The 20,929-nt window shown below is 37.9% G+C and overlaps 2 protein-coding genes and 1 pseudogene across 6 annotated transcripts in view; 1 reads left to right on the top strand and 2 right to left on the bottom strand.

Moving 5' to 3' along the window:
• Window positions 1-8,492, bottom strand: part of LRRC49 (leucine rich repeat containing 49) — a 141,486-nt gene extending 132,994 nt beyond the window's left edge. The window contains exons 1-5 of one of the 5 annotated variants that reach the window (XM_074392730.1): window positions 8,132-8,492; window positions 7,415-7,486; window positions 5,158-5,245; window positions 449-646; window positions 13-115 (exon numbers count right to left, since the gene is read on the bottom strand). In XM_074392730.1, coding sequence (XP_074248831.1) covers window positions 13-115; window positions 449-646; window positions 5,158-5,245; window positions 7,415-7,486; window positions 8,132-8,179 — 509 coding nt within the window. In that variant the 5' untranslated portion in view covers window positions 8,180-8,492. Of the gene's footprint in view, window positions 1-12; window positions 116-448; window positions 647-2,617; window positions 5,125-5,157; window positions 5,246-7,414; window positions 7,487-8,131 lie in introns of those variants that run through there. The other 4 variants (XM_010340288.3, XM_074392731.1, XM_003929676.4 and 1 more) reach the window with 4 other exon arrangements.
• THAP10 (THAP domain containing 10) lies at window positions 8,434-19,089 on the top strand. Its single transcript, XM_003929678.4, has 3 exons — window positions 8,434-9,239; window positions 18,510-18,654; window positions 18,763-19,089. Exons 1-3 carry the CDS (start codon window positions 8,811-8,813, stop codon window positions 18,990-18,992), a joined length of 804 nt encoding a protein of 267 aa, XP_003929727.1. The 5' UTR covers window positions 8,434-8,810; the 3' UTR covers window positions 18,993-19,089.
• LOC101031791 (heterogeneous nuclear ribonucleoproteins C1/C2 pseudogene) lies at window positions 14,057-15,291 on the bottom strand (annotated as a pseudogene).
• Window positions 19,090-20,929: the final 1,840 nt, after the last annotated feature.

Genomic DNA, 20,929 nt, shown 5'->3' on the forward strand with positions numbered 1-20,929 from the left:
AATTGTCCTCACCTTTCTAGGCTCAACCTGTCTGAGTAAAGAATTTTCTCTTCAGAAGAACGTTGAAGAATAGGAAATGATGACAGTGATGAGCTCACCAAATTAATATGATCACCTATTAAAAATGATATACAAATTACTTAATTAAGAAAAACCTTCGAAGTCTTGAAACTAAAGTCACCTTATATTTGGAGAATTTTGGCACCTATAGATGTCTTATCTAGAAAGTATAGTTTCTATAGCTCTCCATATTTGAAATTACTAAGTTGAATTTGTTTCTTTCCTCTGTAAACCTAAACTATGTGTTCCATATATGCCAAATAATGTTTCCCTTGCCTTACAGATTGGTTGAAAGTACAGAACTACCCCAGTGCTATCTTTATCCCTTTGTAATCCTGACTCCTTAAGTTTTAGCTCTCTTATAACTAAGATGATAGTCCCTCATTACCAGATACATTGGGGCCAGCACTATGACAGCCCTGTCGGATTCTGGACTTTGAAGGTGTCTTAATGGAAGAATCTCCAAATGCTGATAAGGAGCTCGTGGCAGTTTTCATTTCCAGCCCATATAGTTCTGTCACATTTGTTGTGGATGAGATGCATGATGATTTATTACAAGGCGAAGGACTTATTACTCTTCCATCTCCTTCAAAATATCAAAAAATTTATCACAAAACTACATAATACATGACTTTACTATAGGTTTACTACAGGAAATACACAAAAAGTAGTTTTGGATAGCAGATGTAAACCTCATATCATCTCTTTCTTTGTATATTCAGCCACTGTTAGTAAAGAATATTTCCAAGACACCAAAGTGGATGTCAGTAAATCTAGTAGACTTGTAGTTAGGGTCCGCAGGGTATATGATGCCCCTCTAAGGTTTATAGGCTGTATGTTAGATGGTATTCTTGCCATTATGTAGCTTTCAATCTAGCAGACTGAAATTAATAATTACACATATGAAATTCATAAATAGAACAACATATATAAATGCAGAATAAAAATAATACCTACTTATAAATTTGCACATAAGTGTGTCTGGTAATTTTTTACTTAATGAAGGTGGATACAGATGGGTCTGGAGGGAGGAACATGAAGAACCAGGAGAATGTAAATGGTCAAGAAGAAGTGATGAGGAGTTCCAGAAATGAGGTAAGATTTGAGTAATGGGACAAATGTGACAGTTTAAATGCCAGAGGAAATCTACCATATTTTCCTCCATAAAAAGAAAATCTTCTGAAAGCAGCAATGGATATTGAAATGTTTGAAGGGAGCAATAAGTATAACAGTAAATAGAACCTGAAGTTTCCACGGAATTCTGCTGTTGAAACTAACAAAAAGATGAAAACCAAATCTAGAAAGCTAACCTGCTCTTTGGGAGGTCACCAGACAATATAATGACAACTTAAAATCAAGGTGCATATAAATCATATTAAAAAGCTATAAGGTCATGGCATTTGCTAGCTTCTTCAGGTCTGTAAGGCATAAATGGAAGTATCTCACACCTTATTTCTTGAACAAAATAATCAGTGCTCACATCTCACTTTTCTGAATATTATGAAATATCAAGATAATAATGATGTTCCAGAGCATCAGCATTCAGAAATCACACCATATTCACCAATGAACTAATTTCCTGGCATGACCACATGCTATCAGGTTGCCCAAGCATCAAGTCAAGATGGTTAAAAAAACAAAAACAATACAAACAGAAACCATTCTAAAGACTGACTGAATTCTAAGAATTAACTAAGTAAAGATTAATTGGTCAACTAAAGATAAAAAATTGAAAAACTCCAAGCAGCAGTCAACCTCAGTTTTGCTTGTCAGCATCAGTTAGGTTTTTTTGAATTATTTTGTTAAGTTTCAGGGCAATCCACAATTTTTAAGAGGCAGATTTAAACTTTATAAGACTTGAGATACAGAGGCAATAATCGAAGATTAAATTTAATTTACACCCAGCAAATAGAGGAATTTTATTCTCAAACTTTTTAGCTCTTTTTATATGCAGAAGTCATAATCACTATCAGCATGATTAACTTACTATCAATGTGATACACTGCTTACAATAAATAAAAAGAGATAAGAAGGATTAGTAAAAAGCCTTAAATTTATTGCACAACAAGATCTTCTAAATAACTGGGAACCAGAGAGATCTGCAGTTAAAATATCCACATACATATTTGGGTATATAAACACCCACATAAAAACCACATTACTATGTGGCAAAATTTTCATTTTAACAGTTTGTTACTGTTTATTTCATTTTTCTTTCTTTTTCTTTTTCTCAGACAGGGTCTTGCTCTGTCACCCAGGCTGGAATGCAGTGTGGCATGATTACAGCTCACTGCAGCCTCAAACTCCTGGGCTTAAGTGATTCTCCTACCTCAGCCTCTTGAATACCTGGGACTACAGGCATGTGCCACCACACCTGGCTAATTTCAGCATTTTTTTTACGGATAGGGTTTCATTGTATTGCCCATGTTCAAGACAGGGCCTTGAACTCCTGGGCTTAAGCAATTCACCCACCTTGGCATCCCAAAGTGCTGGGATCACAGGTATAAGCCATAGCAACTGATTTATTATGTATTTCTTATATCACTATTTAACCTACTAGATATGCAGCCCTTGTCTTCCCAATTAAATTTACAATCTCCTTGAGTGATGGACTTCATTTTACATTCTTTATATTCTTGGTAAAGTCTAAATTCAGTAGGCAATCAGTAGACAAATTGTTTTTCCAGTTTACTAAGACTTAATTGAAAATCTATTTTTTGTGTGTGATTTCTGTTTAAAAAAATCTCAATATAAATAGCATCTCAAAGTGTTAAGAGGTATAATGGTCTAAATTTGGTGAGAATGTTCACTGCACTGTATGCTAGATACACAGATGGCTGGGTGGCTGGGTGGATGTATAAATATATAGATAAGGAGATGGATGCATGGATGGATCAATGAACAGATGGGTGGATTAATAGACAGGTGGATGGATGGATGGATGGCATAGTACCTAATGCTACACATGTGTGTCCACTCGGCCCTGTCCTTGAGATTATTTTGGGAACCAAAATCTTAACTGTGGATTTTGCAGTGATTTACTATTATCTTAAGAGAAAAGTGTTGCCTCTTCTCTTCCACACACACATTTTAAAATTCCTTATCAAGGGATTTAATCAATTAAGGTTAGGTTAACTGAAATTTTACTATATAGTAGGCCCTGCAACATATGGCACTTACAAAATCTCAAAGAAACAGGGGTTAACTCTTAATAGTATTCTAAGAAGCCTAAAATAAATCACATATCAAGCTTTAAACTCACTAGCTTAAATAAAATATCAAATTTCTTTACTTTTGACTGAGAGTATCATTGGTTAATTTGTGTGGACAGGCTATGTTTGATTAATTTTAAAAAAATAAGAAATGGCTGAAATTAATGATAATGATTGGGTATCAGGATACAGCTTATTAGACAGACATCCCTAAACTTTTCCTGATGAAGTGCTACTTGTAATTTTTCCAAAATTGTATGCCCTTGTAGGTAAAATCTGAGTACAAAAGTCAAGAAAATAACCGTAAGTTGTGTGGCCTTCTTTGCACAAATCTGCCTAGAGCTATGGAGGAAACACATTGGAAGTAACCAGGAATACATCTAAGACATATCAAATGAGTGTCTTGTCACAGAAACTAATTTTGAATAAAATTTTTAAATGAAAAACCAATTAGGTGTTTTTTTCCCTAAAGGGTTAATTCATACTGAATGGGTCATTACTTATGTATAAAACTTTATTCATCTCTTAGGTTCACAAAATTAAATGCATCCATACTATTTCCTCATTAGCAAACATCCAGTAATACTTTACCACTTAAATAAATTTGCCTGGCCAGCCATCCTTAAATCTGTTACTAACTTCTTACTCTTACTCAAGAAAAGCTTAGTGAAAGTGCTTAAGTTTGATTCATGATTTTGGAAAAACTTTTAAGATATTGTTACCAAAAATGTCAAGGAGATTCACAATGCAAACATAAAAACCCTAGCCGAGGGTTCACATCTATAATTCTGTGCCTAAAACAGTGACTGGCACATAATACTCGCTTTATAAATATGTACTGAACTGAATCAAAAAAGGCAAGACAGATGCTTCCTGCACTGCAGAACTGCCGTTAGGCTGATGTCATGTCCAGTGATTGGCCAAGACAAGAGTGTAGAATGTAGGAAAGAGAAAAGACATGTCAGATTAGATGAGTCCAAGAGGTAGGCCCAGAAAAAAAAAAAAAAGAGAGAGAGAGAGAAAATTAACCAATATTCAAAAATCACCATATGTTCCCAAAGTAATGGCATAAACATCATAGAAAGGCCTATACTGATCAGCCCTCTCATGTGAACTCCTAAGAGGTAGAGGTAGTTTTGTATATGTGGATTCAGAAGTGTTTAACATGAGCACCTTACAGAAAGCTAATGGCTGTCAGCAACAAACTAAGATTCAAATGTGAAGGAAATTTGTCCTTGATTTGAAAAATATGTTCCAGAAATATAACCAGATCATATGAGGTAGTATTTGTCAAAGGATGACCCACAAGCCATAGATCTCAGAATCACTTGTGACATTATTAAAAGGCACATTTCCAAGTCCCACTCAAGACCTACAAAATCAGAATGGGGAAGATGGAGGGGGGTCACTAAGAAGCTGCATTTTTCATAAGATCCCAAGTGACAGACACTAAAGTTTAAGGCCTTTAATATAAAATCTATAATTACACGTGACTGTAGTAGAGAAAGATTGTTTCTTCTCTACTCCTGACTTTCCATTCTTTCCTTATTTCCTTAATATATGTGTTCCCATACTCTTACTCTCACTGATTAGCAACTTCCGAATGCTGTTTTAATATGGTATTTGGAACATTCTTTTTCCATTCTTTAGTGTACAGCCCACCCTCAAACTAAAATAATAACAGCTTTTTCTGTACCGGAAATCATCTCCTATGCTATGTATATAAAACCAATGATTTTTTTTTTTTATACCAAACCAATTTGGTCCCAATGAACCATTTCATTTTAAATTCAAGTTTATTTGAATCTAGTAATTCAACATTATTAAACAGTTAATATTATTCAGAGATGAAGAACCACATCTGATCTCTACTCACTGACAATACCTTGCCTACTTGAGAAGTTTCTTTCAAGTTCATGTTGTAAAAGTCTACCGGGGAATGACGACGTGTCTTTATTTAGCTTGAATTCAACCTGAAAAACATTATTAAAGAAAAAAAAATTTGGAGATGAATTTAACACTAAGCAATGAAGATAATTTAAAAACAACATATAATAACTGATACACATGCTACAATGTGGATGAACCTTAAAAACATCATGCTAAGTGAAAGAAACCAGACACAAGACCATCTAGGCAAATCTGTAGAGATGGAAAGCATATTTGTGGCTTCCACGTGTTTAAGGGAATGCAGGGAATGGAAATAACTGCTTAATGGGTTCAGGGATTTCATTTGGAATGACGAAAAAATTCTGGAACTAGATAGAGGTGATGGCTGCACCTCTGTTATTGTATTTTACCATGCACAAAATCAGGGTCACTTTTATGAGGTCAGATAAAAGATAATCCAAGCTGAGACACTTCCAATCCCTGCACTCTCACCATAAATACAATGATTAAAAGAATCATTTGCTACAAAAAAAGCACAAAATATAAATAAAATGCTGTTGAAAAACATCAGTTTTGACCATTATAATCCCTTTAAATGTCCTATTACAACATAATAAAATTGTATATTTAAGCGTTCTAAGAGGGTTTTCACTTGATCTAAAACTGATCTAAAATAATTATCTGGTAGGAAGACTGAGAAAAACAAAACCAAAACAACTTCTTATGAGTAGCCACAAAAAAACCCAAATACGTATCTTAAATGAATTAAGATGCTTCTCATTTATCCATACTACAAACATTATGTTGGCATTTGCATTAAATCCTTAGGAATTATATGATCTAAAGGTATTTTATCAGAATAGATGTGTACACAAGAGAAAGTGAATGGTTTGGTAAGAATGTTTGGATGAGGCACATGGTTCCTAGAAACATTGTAAGGGTGAAAAATGATTTATTCAGTGAAATCAATTAGGAAAGCTCTGGAGCGAATCCATTATGCCCAATTAAAGAATATTTTCAATTAATCTAGCTAACTGCTATTTATTTGAGATGATCAAATGGTCTAAGTATTCACCATTTTCATATTCATATATAATGTCATCAACAGCTGCCTCCTTGACTAATGATGCCCTTCCATTTACCTTTCTACCCTTCTTCATGCTGTTATCTGTGAATTCTGCCCTTCACTTTAGAGTTCTTCCAGTGACATCTATTTAATAACTTTTTAGGAAACACCTGAAGTGTGATGGTTAGAGGTTTCCAACTTGGTCAAAGAAAGAAAAATCATGATGTGTCTTGAGACATAGTTGTGTAGGAGGTAGGTGGGTATGAATGCTCAGGTGAGATAGAAGGGAAAGAAAAACATGTTTAAACCAAAATCTCAAAAACTAAATCAAAAGCCAGAAATTCTGGAAATGCTAGAGATTGAGCAAATAGTCTAGGAGAAAAAAGTCTCATATTCATATCTTAGCTTCTAAATAACATTAAGCCTAACGTGTCCACTGCTAACCTATTAGTTTTTCTTTCCTGATTTTAAATGGGATGTGTGGATATGCCCTCACAAATTACCATTTTATCTAAGGTGTCATCAGTAGTAAGACATACCATTATTTTACCCTCTACTAAGAAAGAAAAAACTTCCCCAATTAAACTATGACATACCATCAATGTTAAGAAGGCTCCTGATTTCAGAAATGTGTAAATATTGCTGGGTGTGGTGGCTGTTGCCTGTAATCCCAGCACTTTGGGAGGCCAAGGCAGGTGGATTGCTTGAGCTCAGGAGTTTGAGACCAGCCTGGGCAACATGGCAAAACGCCATCTCTAAAAAAATACAAAAATATTAGCCAGGTGTGGTGGCATACACTTGTGGTCCCAACTACTCGAGAGGTTGACATGGAAGGATCACTTGAGCCTGGGAAGCAGCAGTTGCAATGAGCCAAGATCATGCCACTGCACCCCAGCACCCCAGCTTCAGTGATAGAGCTAGACCCTGTCTCAAAAAAAAAAGGGGGGGGAAATTGTAAATGTCAAAAAAAAAAAAAAAAAAAAAAAAAGAAACCCTTACCTTTTGCAATCAATGAAATAACATTAAATTTTTAAAGAGGGCTATTTTGGCTTTATGTAGGCAGAAAGTAAGAACTAGCCTTAAACTGGAAATCAAATATACTTAAAATTTTCAGTTTAGAATCTACACTTTAAATCATGCTACTATTTGTGTAGAATATAAAACAATCTTCAATTTAAATGCCAACCTGCTTAAATCTTACTTTGTTTTTTTCAGGAAGCGATGATGTTTGAATAACCAGATGAAGCCCACAGTTCACCTGAAATGTAAAAATTAAACCATAAAATTTGCTCTTAATACACAAACACATATTTCCAAAAATGTACATATAAAAATAAAACAAAAAATTAGAACAGAATGCTCGATTTCTGTTTCTGGCAAATGGTCTTGAGCTGCGGATTTGCTGAAAACAATAAAAATCACATCTAAGAATTAAAAGGTTTCACTGATTTATTTTCCAAAATGTCGGCAGTAACTTAACCCTCTAGTTAGTACCTCAGGCTTTCGACATTTGCCATTCATGTCTAAATGAATATCTCAATGGGACAGGTGGAGGGGGTGGGAGTCCCTAACGATAAATTCTCTTCACAGTTAAATGGGGACAGGGGTGGGGGGGCAGAAAAAGGAATTGACTGGCTAAAGGAATTTAAATAAACCCGAGCTTTTTACAGCAGACCAGCTCCACCTTCTGGGGAGCCCGGATCCTGGACAAGACTTTGAATACGCATCATGCAATATTAAATTGTGCCTTGGTCCAGCCCACGAACCTCAAGCCCAGGTCAGACAATAGCTTGAGTAGACACAGCGGTCCCGGTCCCAATAATGCAGCCCATCTTCTAGGACAAAGACGCCAGTCAGAAAACATACCAATGTGAAGAAAGAGAAAGGTGAAGGCCCAACTTACGTTGTTCGCAGCCCGGCCAGAAATAGAGCGGTATTTCCCAGGAATCATGATAGGAGACAGTCCAGGATATCTGATAGATCTGCCTTCGAGGTGACGCTACAGCAGATATTCAAAGAGACCCGAAAGAGGTCATCTCCCCGGCAACCGGCTCAGGGTTACCATAGAAACGACCATTTCCGGTCTGGACCTCGCCCTAATCGACGGGGCAACGCAGTCGTTGTAGCCTCTGGTTGTCTTCGTGAGGGCCCAGTGCGTCACCACTTCCTTGTTCTATCTTCCCGGCCTCATAAACACAGAGCAGGAGTACAGGGAGGAGGATAAGCTGGGGAAGAGGCTGGGCGCATTGGTAGCTATGACAACCACCACTTCCGGTCCGTCCCTCTTTACGGCCCACCTCAGCGCGACTCGCGCGAAATTTGTATCCCTCTGCCTGTGTCCACTGGTTCCCGGGTAGCCGTGCCGGAAAGAGGAGGAGGAAGATATCGAAGAGCCCTCCCACGGGGGTCGGGGGCCCAGATATCCACTTCCGGTGACCAGAGGTAGGGAAGGAAGTCATCCCGATCCGGAGTGGACAGGTGGGGAGGGGACGACTTGCCTCGCCGAGGCCGCCGCCCGCCAGGAGCGTGCCCAAGGGCGAAGGTCCGGAGACCTCAGCTCCCGGGCACCGAAGACGACCGCCATGCCTGCGCGTTGCGTGGCCGCCCACTGCGGCAACACCACCAAGTCCGGGAAGTCGCTGTTCCGCTTCCCCAAGGACCGGGCCGTGCGGCTGCTCTGGGACCGCTTCGTGCAGGGCTGCCGCGCCGACTGGTACGGGGGCAATGACCGCTCGCTCATCTGCTCCGACCACTTTGCCCCAGCCTGTTTCGACGTCTCTTCGGTCATCCAGAAGAACCTGCACTTCTCCCAGCGCCTGAGGCTAGTGGCAGGCGCCGTGCCCACCCTGCACCGCGTGGCCGCCCCGGCACCTACATGGAAAGAGGAGGGAGCCCAAGCAGGCCGCCCCGACACGGGAGGAGAGCTGCAGGCAGCCAGGCGTTCTGCGGCCGTCCCGGGTCCAGTCTCCGGTACACGCCTCCGGGCTGAGAAGCGCGCTGCAGCTTCACAGGTAAAGAGAGAGACCACCAAGGGTTATGGAAGGACGCCTGGACTCTGTCTGGGCTCCCCCACTTAGCGTCACCTTGGGAAAGGCACCTCATCTCGAAAACAACATTTCTGTGTTCTAATCTGCAAAGTTAGGAATGTGCTTTAGAGGTGATCTCCAAGGTTCCATTTAGCATTCACACTTTGGAATTCAGTGACCCTTAATTAATTCCTTCTAACTGTTCCTCCTCCAAAACTCTCACGCGCAGTCTTGTCCTGCAGAGGGCTGAGCTGCTTCCACTCCCTGCTCCAGAGTTTTTAAATAGAAAGGGTTTGGTTTGAGCAAATCTCAAGAATTGGAGTGCTTGAAACTGTGTTTGCATCACATTACATAAGCTTGAAGAACGTCCATTATTTGTGTCAAAAACGTTGGGGCGAAGGAGATGTGGAGCTACAGATGAAGATGGGGCTTGCTAATAAATCCCTTCCCACCCTTAACCTTCCTTTTGACTGATACTGCCTCTAGCTGTCTTTAAGTTCAGTATCCCTGGTGAGCTGAATTTCCCCATCTTGCTCTCTTCTGCCTACTTCTCCGTTCCTGCTAAACATTGTACTCGTTTTGTATCTGGTTACTACTACCTTCTTCCCTACTTATCATTTTAAAGAAAACTTCCCAGCTTTCCTTGAGATAAACTTCAGCCTTCCCACCATTACACAGGTTAAATTACAGCAAGAGGTTAGTAATTTCCTCAGGGGTCTGTAATCCTTACTCTAGGTACGGTTACCAGACCAACACTCTTTCAGCAGTACCAACCTGCTTCCTACATTAGGGTGGGAGTTTAAGACCCTTTAATGGCATCCTGCAATTATTAGGATAAAGAACAAAATTATTAACCCAATTTACATGGCCCTGTATGCTTTTCCCCCTGCATTCACCAGCCCCATCCAAGGCCACTGTTCCCTGTTGCTCACTGTGTACCATCATGCTGACCTTTCAGTTCTTGGACATACTCTATTTCTTCCTACCAACAAGACTTTGCTCAGTTTTTCCATGTATTATAATATCCTGGAATTATGCCCCTCCCACTCCCCATCATCACCAATTAAGTCTTTTTCCTTTAAGAATCAGCTAAACGTCTTTTCTCTTGATCCCCTAGTTATATACTCTCATTCTTCATGTACTCCATGTGATTCAATAGCACAGATATTTCAATATCACTTATATATAATTGCCATGAAATAATTATGTAAGTTGCTTAATATTTGTTTCTCACATTAGAATGTAAGCTCTGTGAGAGCTAGGATCATGTCTGATTTCTTTGCCATTGTATTGCAGTGCCTAGAACAATATTTTACAAATTTAAATAATTCAATAAATATTTATGAAATGATTACACAACTATAAGAACAGTTTTTTTGCATTATAATTGAATTTTCAATTCTCTGCCAGTTTCTCTTCTCATCCAGCTGTATGTATACCTGTCAAGATACCTGCCCTTTCCTTGAACCATCTGTCCACTGTCATCAGCTATGCAAACTTTGCCCAAACATATACATCCATATACATATATATGTATGTAGAGAGATAAATAGTAAACATGTGCCACACATATACCCCTACACCATTTTTCTTCTTCATAATTATACAATCTAATAAAAAATTGGGAGAAGAAAAGTCAAGCTAGTGAAATAACCAGTCTTTGTAACCCATAAAAACCAACCATTGGGAAACAGATCCAGCATACATAATAAATCGGTTTTCCATTTAGTAAGCACAACCAGCCAACATTTATAACAATCCATATTACATTAATATACTTGCTGAATTGCTAGGAAACTATGTGTGAATTCTAAAATAGTCACTTTAGAAGTATGTAAGATTAAAAAAAATTTTTTTTAGTTGATAGCAATAAATGTTTAACATGGTCTGGATAGAGAAGCATAATAACATCCCTAAAAAATTGACTTGTGTATCTGACTTCTTCTCCCAACCAATGTTTTCGTCCCAATCCCAGGACCAACTGTCTAAAATTCAAATTTCCAGTCATTCTACATTTATTGAGTAGCTATTGTAGACAGTGTTCTGGGTGCTTGGTGCTATATAGAGATAAATATAAATATGAATGTTACATATCTTTAGCGGGATTCAGAAAAGATAAGAGACCATTTCCAAGGAAAGGGGCTTGATTATTGTTTTCCCTTAACTGTTAATTTTGCATTCAATTTCTCTTAAAAGTGTTGTATGGCATTCAACTAGAGGTCTTATATATCTTTCATTAGATTTATTCACAGTATTTGATTTTGCTACTATAAATGGTATTTTCAATGTTATAATCTATAAGTGTATGTTGATAAATTAATTTTTATTGAACTTGTATCCAAAAACTCATTTATTAATTCCAATAATTTATAAATTCTCTTGAATTTTATACATGTATAAAAATATAATCTGAAAAAAAGGTTTTGATGTTCATGTTTTTATTTCGTATTTTTCCTGTTGCACTGGCTTGAACCTGCCGTACAGTGCGGGGAGCAGAAGAGGTGCGGGTAACCCTTTTCTCATTCCTAGTTTCAGAGAGGAAGCCTTTAACATTTCCCCATTTGATACGATTTTTGCTATAGTTTCTTCTAGCTACTCTTTGTAATAAAAAGAAATGTTCCCCTTTATTCCTAGTTCAAATGATAAATAATGGTGAATTTTATCAAATGGTTTTTCTGAGTCTATTAAGGATAACATTTTTATTATGTTAATATAGTAAATTATATTGCCTGGTTTTAAAATACAGAATCAAACTGGCATGGCTAAAATAAACTCAATTTGATTAAAGCACTTTATTCCTTTCCCATATTGCTTACTAAAATATTAGCAAAAATAAAATATTTAGGATTTTTGCATCTGTGTGCATGAGTGAAACTGGCCTACGTTTTTTTCTTTCTTGGAGTGTCTTTCTCAGGTTTTGTTGTGAAGTCTATGCCAACAAATTTGGAATTGTTCTCTCTCTTCATTCTCCGGAAATGTTTATGTAAATTGGCATTATATATTCACTAATACATGTGATATTAATACTTGGTAGAGCTCATTGATAAGATACCTAATCCTGGAGTTTTCCTTTTGGAAAGTTTTTTTTTTTTTTTTATTTAAATGATCAATTCAATTTATTTGTTACAAGGTTACTCAGAGTTCTTTTGTTTATCCATTTTGATACATAGTATCCATAGTATCTTTTAAGCTGTCTGTTTCATTTAAATTTTTTTTTTTTTTTTTTTTGAGACGGAGTTTCGCTCCTGTTACCCAGGCTGGAGTGCAATGGCGCGATCTCGGCTCACCGCAACCTCCGCCTCCTGGGTTCAGGCAATTCTCCTGCCTCAGCCTCCTGAGTAGCCGGGATTACAGGCACGCGCCACCATGCCCAGCTAATTTTTTGTATTTTTAGTAGAGACGGGGTTTCACCATGTTGACCAGGATGGTCTCGATCTCTCGACCTCGTGATCCACCCGCCTTGGCCTCCCAAAGTGCTGGGATTACAGGCGTGAGCCACCGCGCCTGGCCTCATGTAAATTTTTAAATGTATTGACACAAAACCTTCATGATAATTTTGTATTTGAAAAAATTCTGTTTGAGCCGAGGTAATTTTTGCTTTTTCATTTTTTCTTGATCGGCTTCACTGGATGGTTTATCAATTTTTCTTTCTTCTTTTTTAGACGGAGTCTTACTCTTTTGCCCAGGCTGGAGTGCAGTGGCGCCATCTCGGCTCACTACAAACTCTGCCGCCCAGGTTTAAGCAATTCTCCTGCCTCGGCTTCCTGAATAGCTGGGATTATAGGCGCCTGCCACCTCGCCTGGCAGAGACGGGGTTTTGCCATCTTGGCCACCCACCTCAGCCTCCCAAAGTGCCGGTATTACAGGCGTGAGCCACCGCACCCGGCCGGCTTATGGATTTTTATTAGTCTTTTCAAAAAATAAACTTTGCCTTGTTGATCTCTCCAGAATTTTTTTTCATTTATTTCGCTTATTCATTATTCCCTTTCTCTGCTTTTTAAAATTTTGTCCACTGTTCTTTCTTTACCTTCTTAAGAAGTTAAATTTTATCATTGATTTTCAGAATTTTTATGATGAATGCTAAATGGCACAGCTAGGTTTCACAGGCTTATTTCCCAAATGTGGAATTCAGTAAAGTGGTGCTGATAGAGGACAGCCTGGGTCCTGAGAGGAGGATACACTGGAGATACCTTGTGGAATACTTTTTGCGTGATAATAATAATTCTAATCTAAATTAAGCCTAATTAATTTTTCTATGCTAATATATGCATTAAAGATTTAAAATCCCCACGTAAGCATGCCTTTACTGAATCTTACAAGTTTTAGGTATGGAGTATTTTTATTATTTAGTATAAAATATCTAATTTCCATTATGGTTTGATCTTTTATTTGTGGATTATTTACTTGTGGATATATATATATTAACTCCAAATTCCTGGTTTAATAAGGACTTGTTTATTTTGAAGAAGAAAGGTCCCAAACATCAGGCTGTTCACAAAAATAACCCACAGTATCAACTTTAGAAAACAAATCTTAAGACTATAACACTATTTTTCTAGAGGATGCATTTGACATGCCAACTCTCATTCACAAAAATACATCGTTACATTTGTGTTGAACTGCCCCACACAGCACACTAATGTTGGGGTGTAACACACATACTTCTAACTCAAAGCTGCTTTCAGGAGCTACTCAACTCAATGAGATTGCCTTTGCAGTTAGGCAAGCAACTACTGAACATATGTATGAATGAAAAGAACTGTGCTCCCTTCATAACAAGAGATTATTTTGGAGACAGCTGATAAAAACCATACATCCTTTTTATTGTTAAGTCATAAAGAGGTATCAAAATTAAAAGCAAAAATTACAGGGCAAGACTTAACAAAAACTACTGGGAGCGTCAAAGGAAGTGAAAATGGGACTAGGCGCAGGGAAATATGAATTAATGACATGGGAAGGACAAGGATGGGGAGAACAGTGAGCGTGTGCTGAAGACACTAGGGGAGAGGATCTGGTGAAAAATTTGATCTTAGACAAGCGCCTAGGTAAAGAAATAATGGGATACGATTTCTAAACCCCACTATGTGCTTAAGAGTCATCTTCGCCATTGGCGCTGTCTCTGTCATCCTCTCCTTCCTCAGCCTCTTTTTCATCATCCTTGATCAATTCCAGCTGGTCATCCCCCCAATCTTCATTACCATCATCACACCCCCCTCAGACTCCATCTTCACATGAGTCCCATCTTCACGGAGCTGCTGCTCGGCTCCTCTTCTGACTTACCATTCTTCATCTCTACTGCTTGTTTGCTCTGTTCCTTTTCAATTTTTTCCAGGTTTTCCAGGTGAGAATCCACTTTTTGTTTTATCTGGGTCAGCTCCTTCTTAATGGCCTGAAGGTCATCTCCTTTCAACTTTCCAGACTTGGAAGATCCCCGCTGTCCACTCTTAGAATGGAAGCCACTTCTGCCCCTTCGTGGGGTGTTTCCTGATACACACGTTTCGAGGGCGCTACAGCCTGAGCAATAGAAGGAGGAGGAGGTACACGTGCTGGGTAACTGTACATTATCATAATAATCCCGTTGAAAGTCATAGTCCAAGTCAAAAGAGGAGCCGTACATCTCCGCTGCAGATCGTTTCACACCTGCTTTTCCTCGGTTCACTTTTGGCTCTGCAGCCAGGTTAATATCTAAAACCCGGCCAGCAATCATTCTGCCATCCTCTCCCGCTACAGCAGCGCGGGCATTTCTCTCATTAACATATTGAACGAAGGCGAAGCCCTTATGAACAGAGCAGCCCACAATTTTGCCATACTTCGAAAAGATTGCCTCCACCTCAGATTTCTTGACCACGAGAGTGTTAAGATTCCCAATGAACACACGGGAGTTCATGGAGCGAAGATCTGTCTTGTTGGTAACGTTGCTGGCCATTTGTGTTTGATGACAAGGTTTCTCACAAAGCCGAAAATGTAGCTGAAGATCAAAAAAATATCACAGGAGGGAGGAGGGAGAAGAGATTCGATTCTGAGCCTCCTACTCCTGGGTTCTACGTGCAGAAGCCGACTGCTGCTCGAGGTCGGCAACGCGGACGCAACCGCTCAGTCTTCCTCTCTTCACAAAATCTGGAGTGTATCTTTTAATTTCCAAATCTCTGGGCACTTTTTAGTCCAATTTTTGCAATAGATTTCTGGGCCAGTTACACTATTGCCAGAGAAAATACAATATATGGACTTAATCTTTTGAAATTTTTTGAAACTTGTATTATGCCCAAAATAGTTTTTTAAATGTTCCATATGTACTTGAGATGAATGTGTGCACTGCAGTTGCGTAGCGTTCCGTAGATGTCTGTTAATCATGTTTAAATTTCCTATATCCTTTTGGAGTTTTTATCTTATTCAATTAATTACTAAGAAAGTGTTGCAATCTTCCACGGCAATTTTGAATTTACATATTAATCTTCAAGTTCTATCCATTTTGTGGTATATCTCTTGAAGCTATATTATTAGGTTATTAACGATGTTATTAGGTATGCATATATTTTGAAGCTATGTTATTAGGTATGTCGTGCTAATAAAGCAACACCAGGTTTCTTTAACTTAGTGTTTGCAAAGTACATCTGTTTCCATCCTTCTGCTTTCAGTCTTTCTGTGTCCTTAGAAGTTTAGGCATTATTCTGTCTTACGGTTAACCCATTGAAGAGAATGTATCTTTTCTGCTCTGGCTGCCATTAAGTTTTTCTCTCCATTTTCCATTTTTACTGTGGTGTGCATAGGTTTGTTTTCTGTTATTTTTATTTTGATAAATAGAAAGCGTTTATAGTACTTTGTTAAAACTGTGTCTTAATGCCTTCTATCCATTTTGATAAATTCTCAGCTGTTACTTGTTCAAATATTGCTTCTGCCCCCATTTTATGTTATGCTTTTAACTCTTATCCCCTATGTCTGTTATGATACTTTCTATATTTTCTACCTTTCTTTTGCCTTTTTTTGCCTTATTCTAGATATTTTTTTAACCCATATTTTAGTGGATACATGCCTGGAAATTCTACCTCTAAGCTTTTAATCTGAGGAAGCAATCAGATATATACACAAGTGATTTATGTTCAAATATTTCTAGTAATATGGATTGTTTTAATAAATTGTATATCTGTGTAATACATTTCTATGCAGCCATAAAAATTATGATGTAGAATATTTAATAACATAGAAAGATTATATATATATATATACATATATATATATAATTGGGGAAACTAGGTTATAAAGCATTATATGATCTCAATTTTTAAAAATACATAGGAAAAGACAAAAACACATCAAATATAAAGTTTTAGCTATGAATTGTGAGATTATGACTAATTTTTAGTTTCTTTTTGCTTCTTTGGTGCAAATATTTGCAGTTTTAAAAATGTATTATTATTATAAAGGGAACAAAAGTTATTTTTTAAATCCTGATGAAATATCTAAAACTCTATTTTATCCAGAATACACGTTTTTGTAAAGAAATATGTGCTTATTCTAGACTTTGATGATGTTTGGCTTAGAAGTAGATGTAACTAGTGAAAACTGATCGTGATTTTATAAACATGAATAGAGATAAGCGCTTTAAATAAGATTCATGTTGCAAAGGGACTCTTTACAAGAATTTATTCACAAAGTTTCGTGTGTGTGTGTGTGTGTGTGTGTGTGTGTGTGTGTGTCTTTGAAACAGTCTGTTGCCCAGGCTGGAGTGCAGTGGTGTGATCTTGACTCACTGTAACCTCCACCTCTTGACTTCAGGCAATTATTGTGCCTCAGCCTCCTAAGTAGCTGATGGGCCACCACACCAGCTAATATTTGTATTTTTAGTAGAGACAGAGTTTCACCATGTTGGCCAGTCTGGTCTCGAACTCCTGGCCTCAGGTGATCTGCCCGCCTCAGCCTCCCAAAGTGCTGGGAGGCATAAGCCACTGTACCTAGCTGCAAAATTTCTTTAATTTGATTATCAATAGCCTATGGTACAGCCACCAAAGACACCTACTAAAATATTTTTTCAGTGCTTTTGAAGGCAGCGGCCACTACCTGAAGGCTGTAGACAAAATTGCTAAATATTTTAATTTTGTTTTCATTTCTCTTTCACTTATTTTCTCTCCTTCCAGGCCCTCTTCCATATAGTCTCTAAGTACCCTGTCTTATATTGTCTTTTGCATATCTAAACCCTCCTTCTTGCTACCTCTTACCCTTGTCACTTCCCCCAAACCAAATTTCATGGCCTGGCACAGTGGCTCATGCCTGTAATCCCAGCACTTTGGGAGACTGAGGCAGGCAGATCACTTAAGGACAGGAGTGTGAGACCAGCCTGGCCAACATGGTGAAACTTCATCTCTACTAAAAATACAAAAATTAGCCAGGCGTGGTGGCAAGCGCCTGTAATCCCAGCTACATGGGAGGCTGGGGCACCAGAATTGCTTGAACCCGGGAGGTGGAGGATGAGCCAAGATCATGCCTCTGCACCCCAGACTGAGTGACAGAGGGAGATCCTGTCTCAAAAAAAAAAAAAAAAAAAAAAAAATCCATTTCACAATGTAATTTTTCTCAGGAAAGTATTGAAGTCGTTTATTAAAGTAGTCCTCTATAAAGAACAAATGATTAGGTTTTCTAGAATAATATGACTGCTAAGATATCAAATAAGTTAATACTGATAGTATTGTCTTGGCTAGGCATGGTGGCTCATGCCTGTAATCCCAGCACTTTGGGAGGCCAAGATGGGTGGATCACCTGAGGCCAGGGGTTCAAGACCAGCTTGGCTAACATGGTGAAACCCATTTCTACTAAAAATACAAAAAATTAGCTGGGCGTGGTGGCATGCACCTGTGATCCCAGCTACTCAGGAGGCTGAGGCAGGAGAACCCAGGAGGTGGAGGTTGCAATGAGCCAAGATCGCACCATTGCACTCCAGCTTGCGCAACAAGAGTGAAACTCCATCTCAAAAAAACAAAAAATAGTATTATCTCTTCTAGCTGTTGATTTAAGAAAAAAGTAATTATTTGTAAGCAAATAGCTTATACATTCTGGTTGACCAGAATTTATGATTTATAAGTGGAAAAAAGACAGTATGGAAGAATTCTTAAAACCTTGGAGTAGGTTCAAATATCAGCCATACTAATATGAGACTTTGAAATTTTTTAGCTATACTCTTTTACCACTTGTGACTTTTGAAAGATAAAACCCTGCAAGGTGGACTTAACTTTAATATGATTCTCCTATGATTTATATTTTTAGATTACATGTGAAAATGAAGTCATGCAAACCCAAGCCCATGCTGATAATCCATCTAATGTCACTTCAGTGCCTACTCACTATGAAGAAGGCCCAGTGCATAAAAGTACACAAATTTCTTTGAAAAGGCCCCCTCACCGTAGTGTGGGTATGTTTTGACTCCAGTGGTTTAAGCAATTAAATTGATCTTTTGCATATTCAAGATATATGAAAAGCAAAGTCTAACTCATAGATACTTACGCTTATTCTCTTTCAGGTATTCAAGCCAAAGTGAAAGTGTTTGGAAAAAGACTGTGTAATGCAACTACTCAGACAGATGAATTGTGGTCTAGAACTTCTTCTCTCTTTGACATTTACTCCAGTGATTCAGAAACAGATACAGACTGGGATATCAAGAGTGAACAGAGTGATCTGTCTTACATAGCTATAAAGGTGAAAGAAGAGACATGTGAAAAAATCAACATCAAATGCTCTGAGGTGCTATAGATTTTCAAATCTTTACTCTTTTTGCTATTGTAAATCTTTCACTTCCAGATAATTTGACAGTTGAGTATCAGCAAAATGTGTTTAGCTCTATGGCAAAAATTGCTTGCTTGCCAACATAATGAAGATAATCCCCATCCACAAACATCCCTACACTTTACTTTCACCACTTTTTTCTTTTCTTTTCTTTTTTTTTTTTTTTTTTTTTTTTTTTTTTTTTTTTTTTTTTTTTTGAGAGGGAGTTTCACTCTTGTTGCCCAGGCTAGATGGAGTGCAATGACATGATCTCAGCTCACCGCAACCTCCGCCTCTCAGGTTCAAGGGATTCTCCTGCCTCAGCCTCCCAAGAAACTGGGATTATAGGCATGCACCACCACACCCAGCTAATTTTGTATTTTTAGTAGAGACGGGGTTTCTCCACATTGGTCAGGCTGGTCTGGAACTCCCGACCTCAGGTGATCTATCCACCTCGGCCTCCCAAAGTGTTGGGATTACATGAGCCATCATGCCCGACCTCACCTTTTTTTTTCCTTTTAATCCTTTCGGTAGAAATCAGGTTACAAAGCAAAACCACAATATCAACATTTTCTAATCACAATTAAGCACTGAATATTTATTTAAGCTTAGTTCAGAAGCAGTGCTTCTATGGGACTTACTTGACATTTGCTGGTTAGAATGTCACTATTCTTCTAAATAATTTGAAGGAATAGAGTAATAACAGTGAGCACAGTCAAGCCTGACACTACTAAATGATTTGGTAGTGAAATGTAGAACTTCTTCTAGAAGGACATCTATTCTTCACTGTTTTTTGTTATTTATTTATTAGTTTGTCCATTTATAACATATATGGATCTGTCCTGTGATCATTTCTGATGAATCTGTGGTTCTTACAGAAATTTTTCAAAGGGAATCAATTTAGAGATGAAGTTTTCATACACTTACATTAACTTATTAATGAAATCTATTTGCATCAGTTCCTACTGCAACACATTAATTAGCTTGATTAATTTAGATTAGAATCATTAACATCATGAAAAAAAAGTGTTACATGTCTAATGTATTCCCATTGCAGGTGTTAGGGTTTTTTTTTCTGTAAATACCCCTCTTTTGAATTCTACATTTCAGAAATAAGCATGGAAATATTAGCTACCCCATCTGCCATTCACCATGAAAAATTTCTCTGGTGATTTTGTACCATGAAGTAAATTATTACAGTAGTTTCTGAGAAGCATACTGTAACTCTGATCTTCTATTGAGAATAATAATAACAAATACCAACTTTATACCTCATATATCTTCTTAGTTCTGCATGATTAGAAGAACTTGCATGTGTTTTTATCCTAGAAGGTTTAAATAATACATCAAAGGGATTTCTTCCAAATCTAATTTTATGTCTGCTCTAATTTGAATAGTGTGATTTTAATTTTAAGGACAATAATAATAAAATATTAATAGAATTTGTGAGCCTGAACAATGATTTTGTAAAAATACAGCATTATTATTACTTTCATTGTTGTTATCACTGCTTTGACTTGAATTTGAGATGTCTCATTTGCTTGTTTTACAGACAGGGTCTTGTTCTATCACTCAGGCTGGAATGTAGCAGTGCAATCATAGCTCATTGTAAACTCAAACTCCTGAGCTCAGACGATCCTCCTGCCTCAGTCTCCCGAGTAGCTAGGACTATAGGTGTGTGCCACTATACCCAGCTAATTTGCTTTTTATTTTTTCGTGGAGATGGGGTCTCACTATGTTGCCCAGATTGGTTGCAAACTCCTGGCCTCAAGCAGTCCTGCTACCTCGGTCTCCCAAAGTGCTGGGATTACAGGCATGAGTCACTGGACCTGGCCTGTTTTAAGAGAGCATTATGTTTTAAAATGAATCATATAAATCTTCTGAAGTTAAATACCATTAATAAGTACCCTTCGAGCTTTGAAATA

Source organism: Saimiri boliviensis, chromosome 2 (genome assembly GCF_048565385.1).
Source record: "Saimiri boliviensis isolate mSaiBol1 chromosome 2, mSaiBol1.pri, whole genome shotgun sequence".
NCBI classification, from domain to species: Eukaryota; Metazoa; Chordata; class Mammalia; order Primates; family Cebidae; genus Saimiri; species Saimiri boliviensis.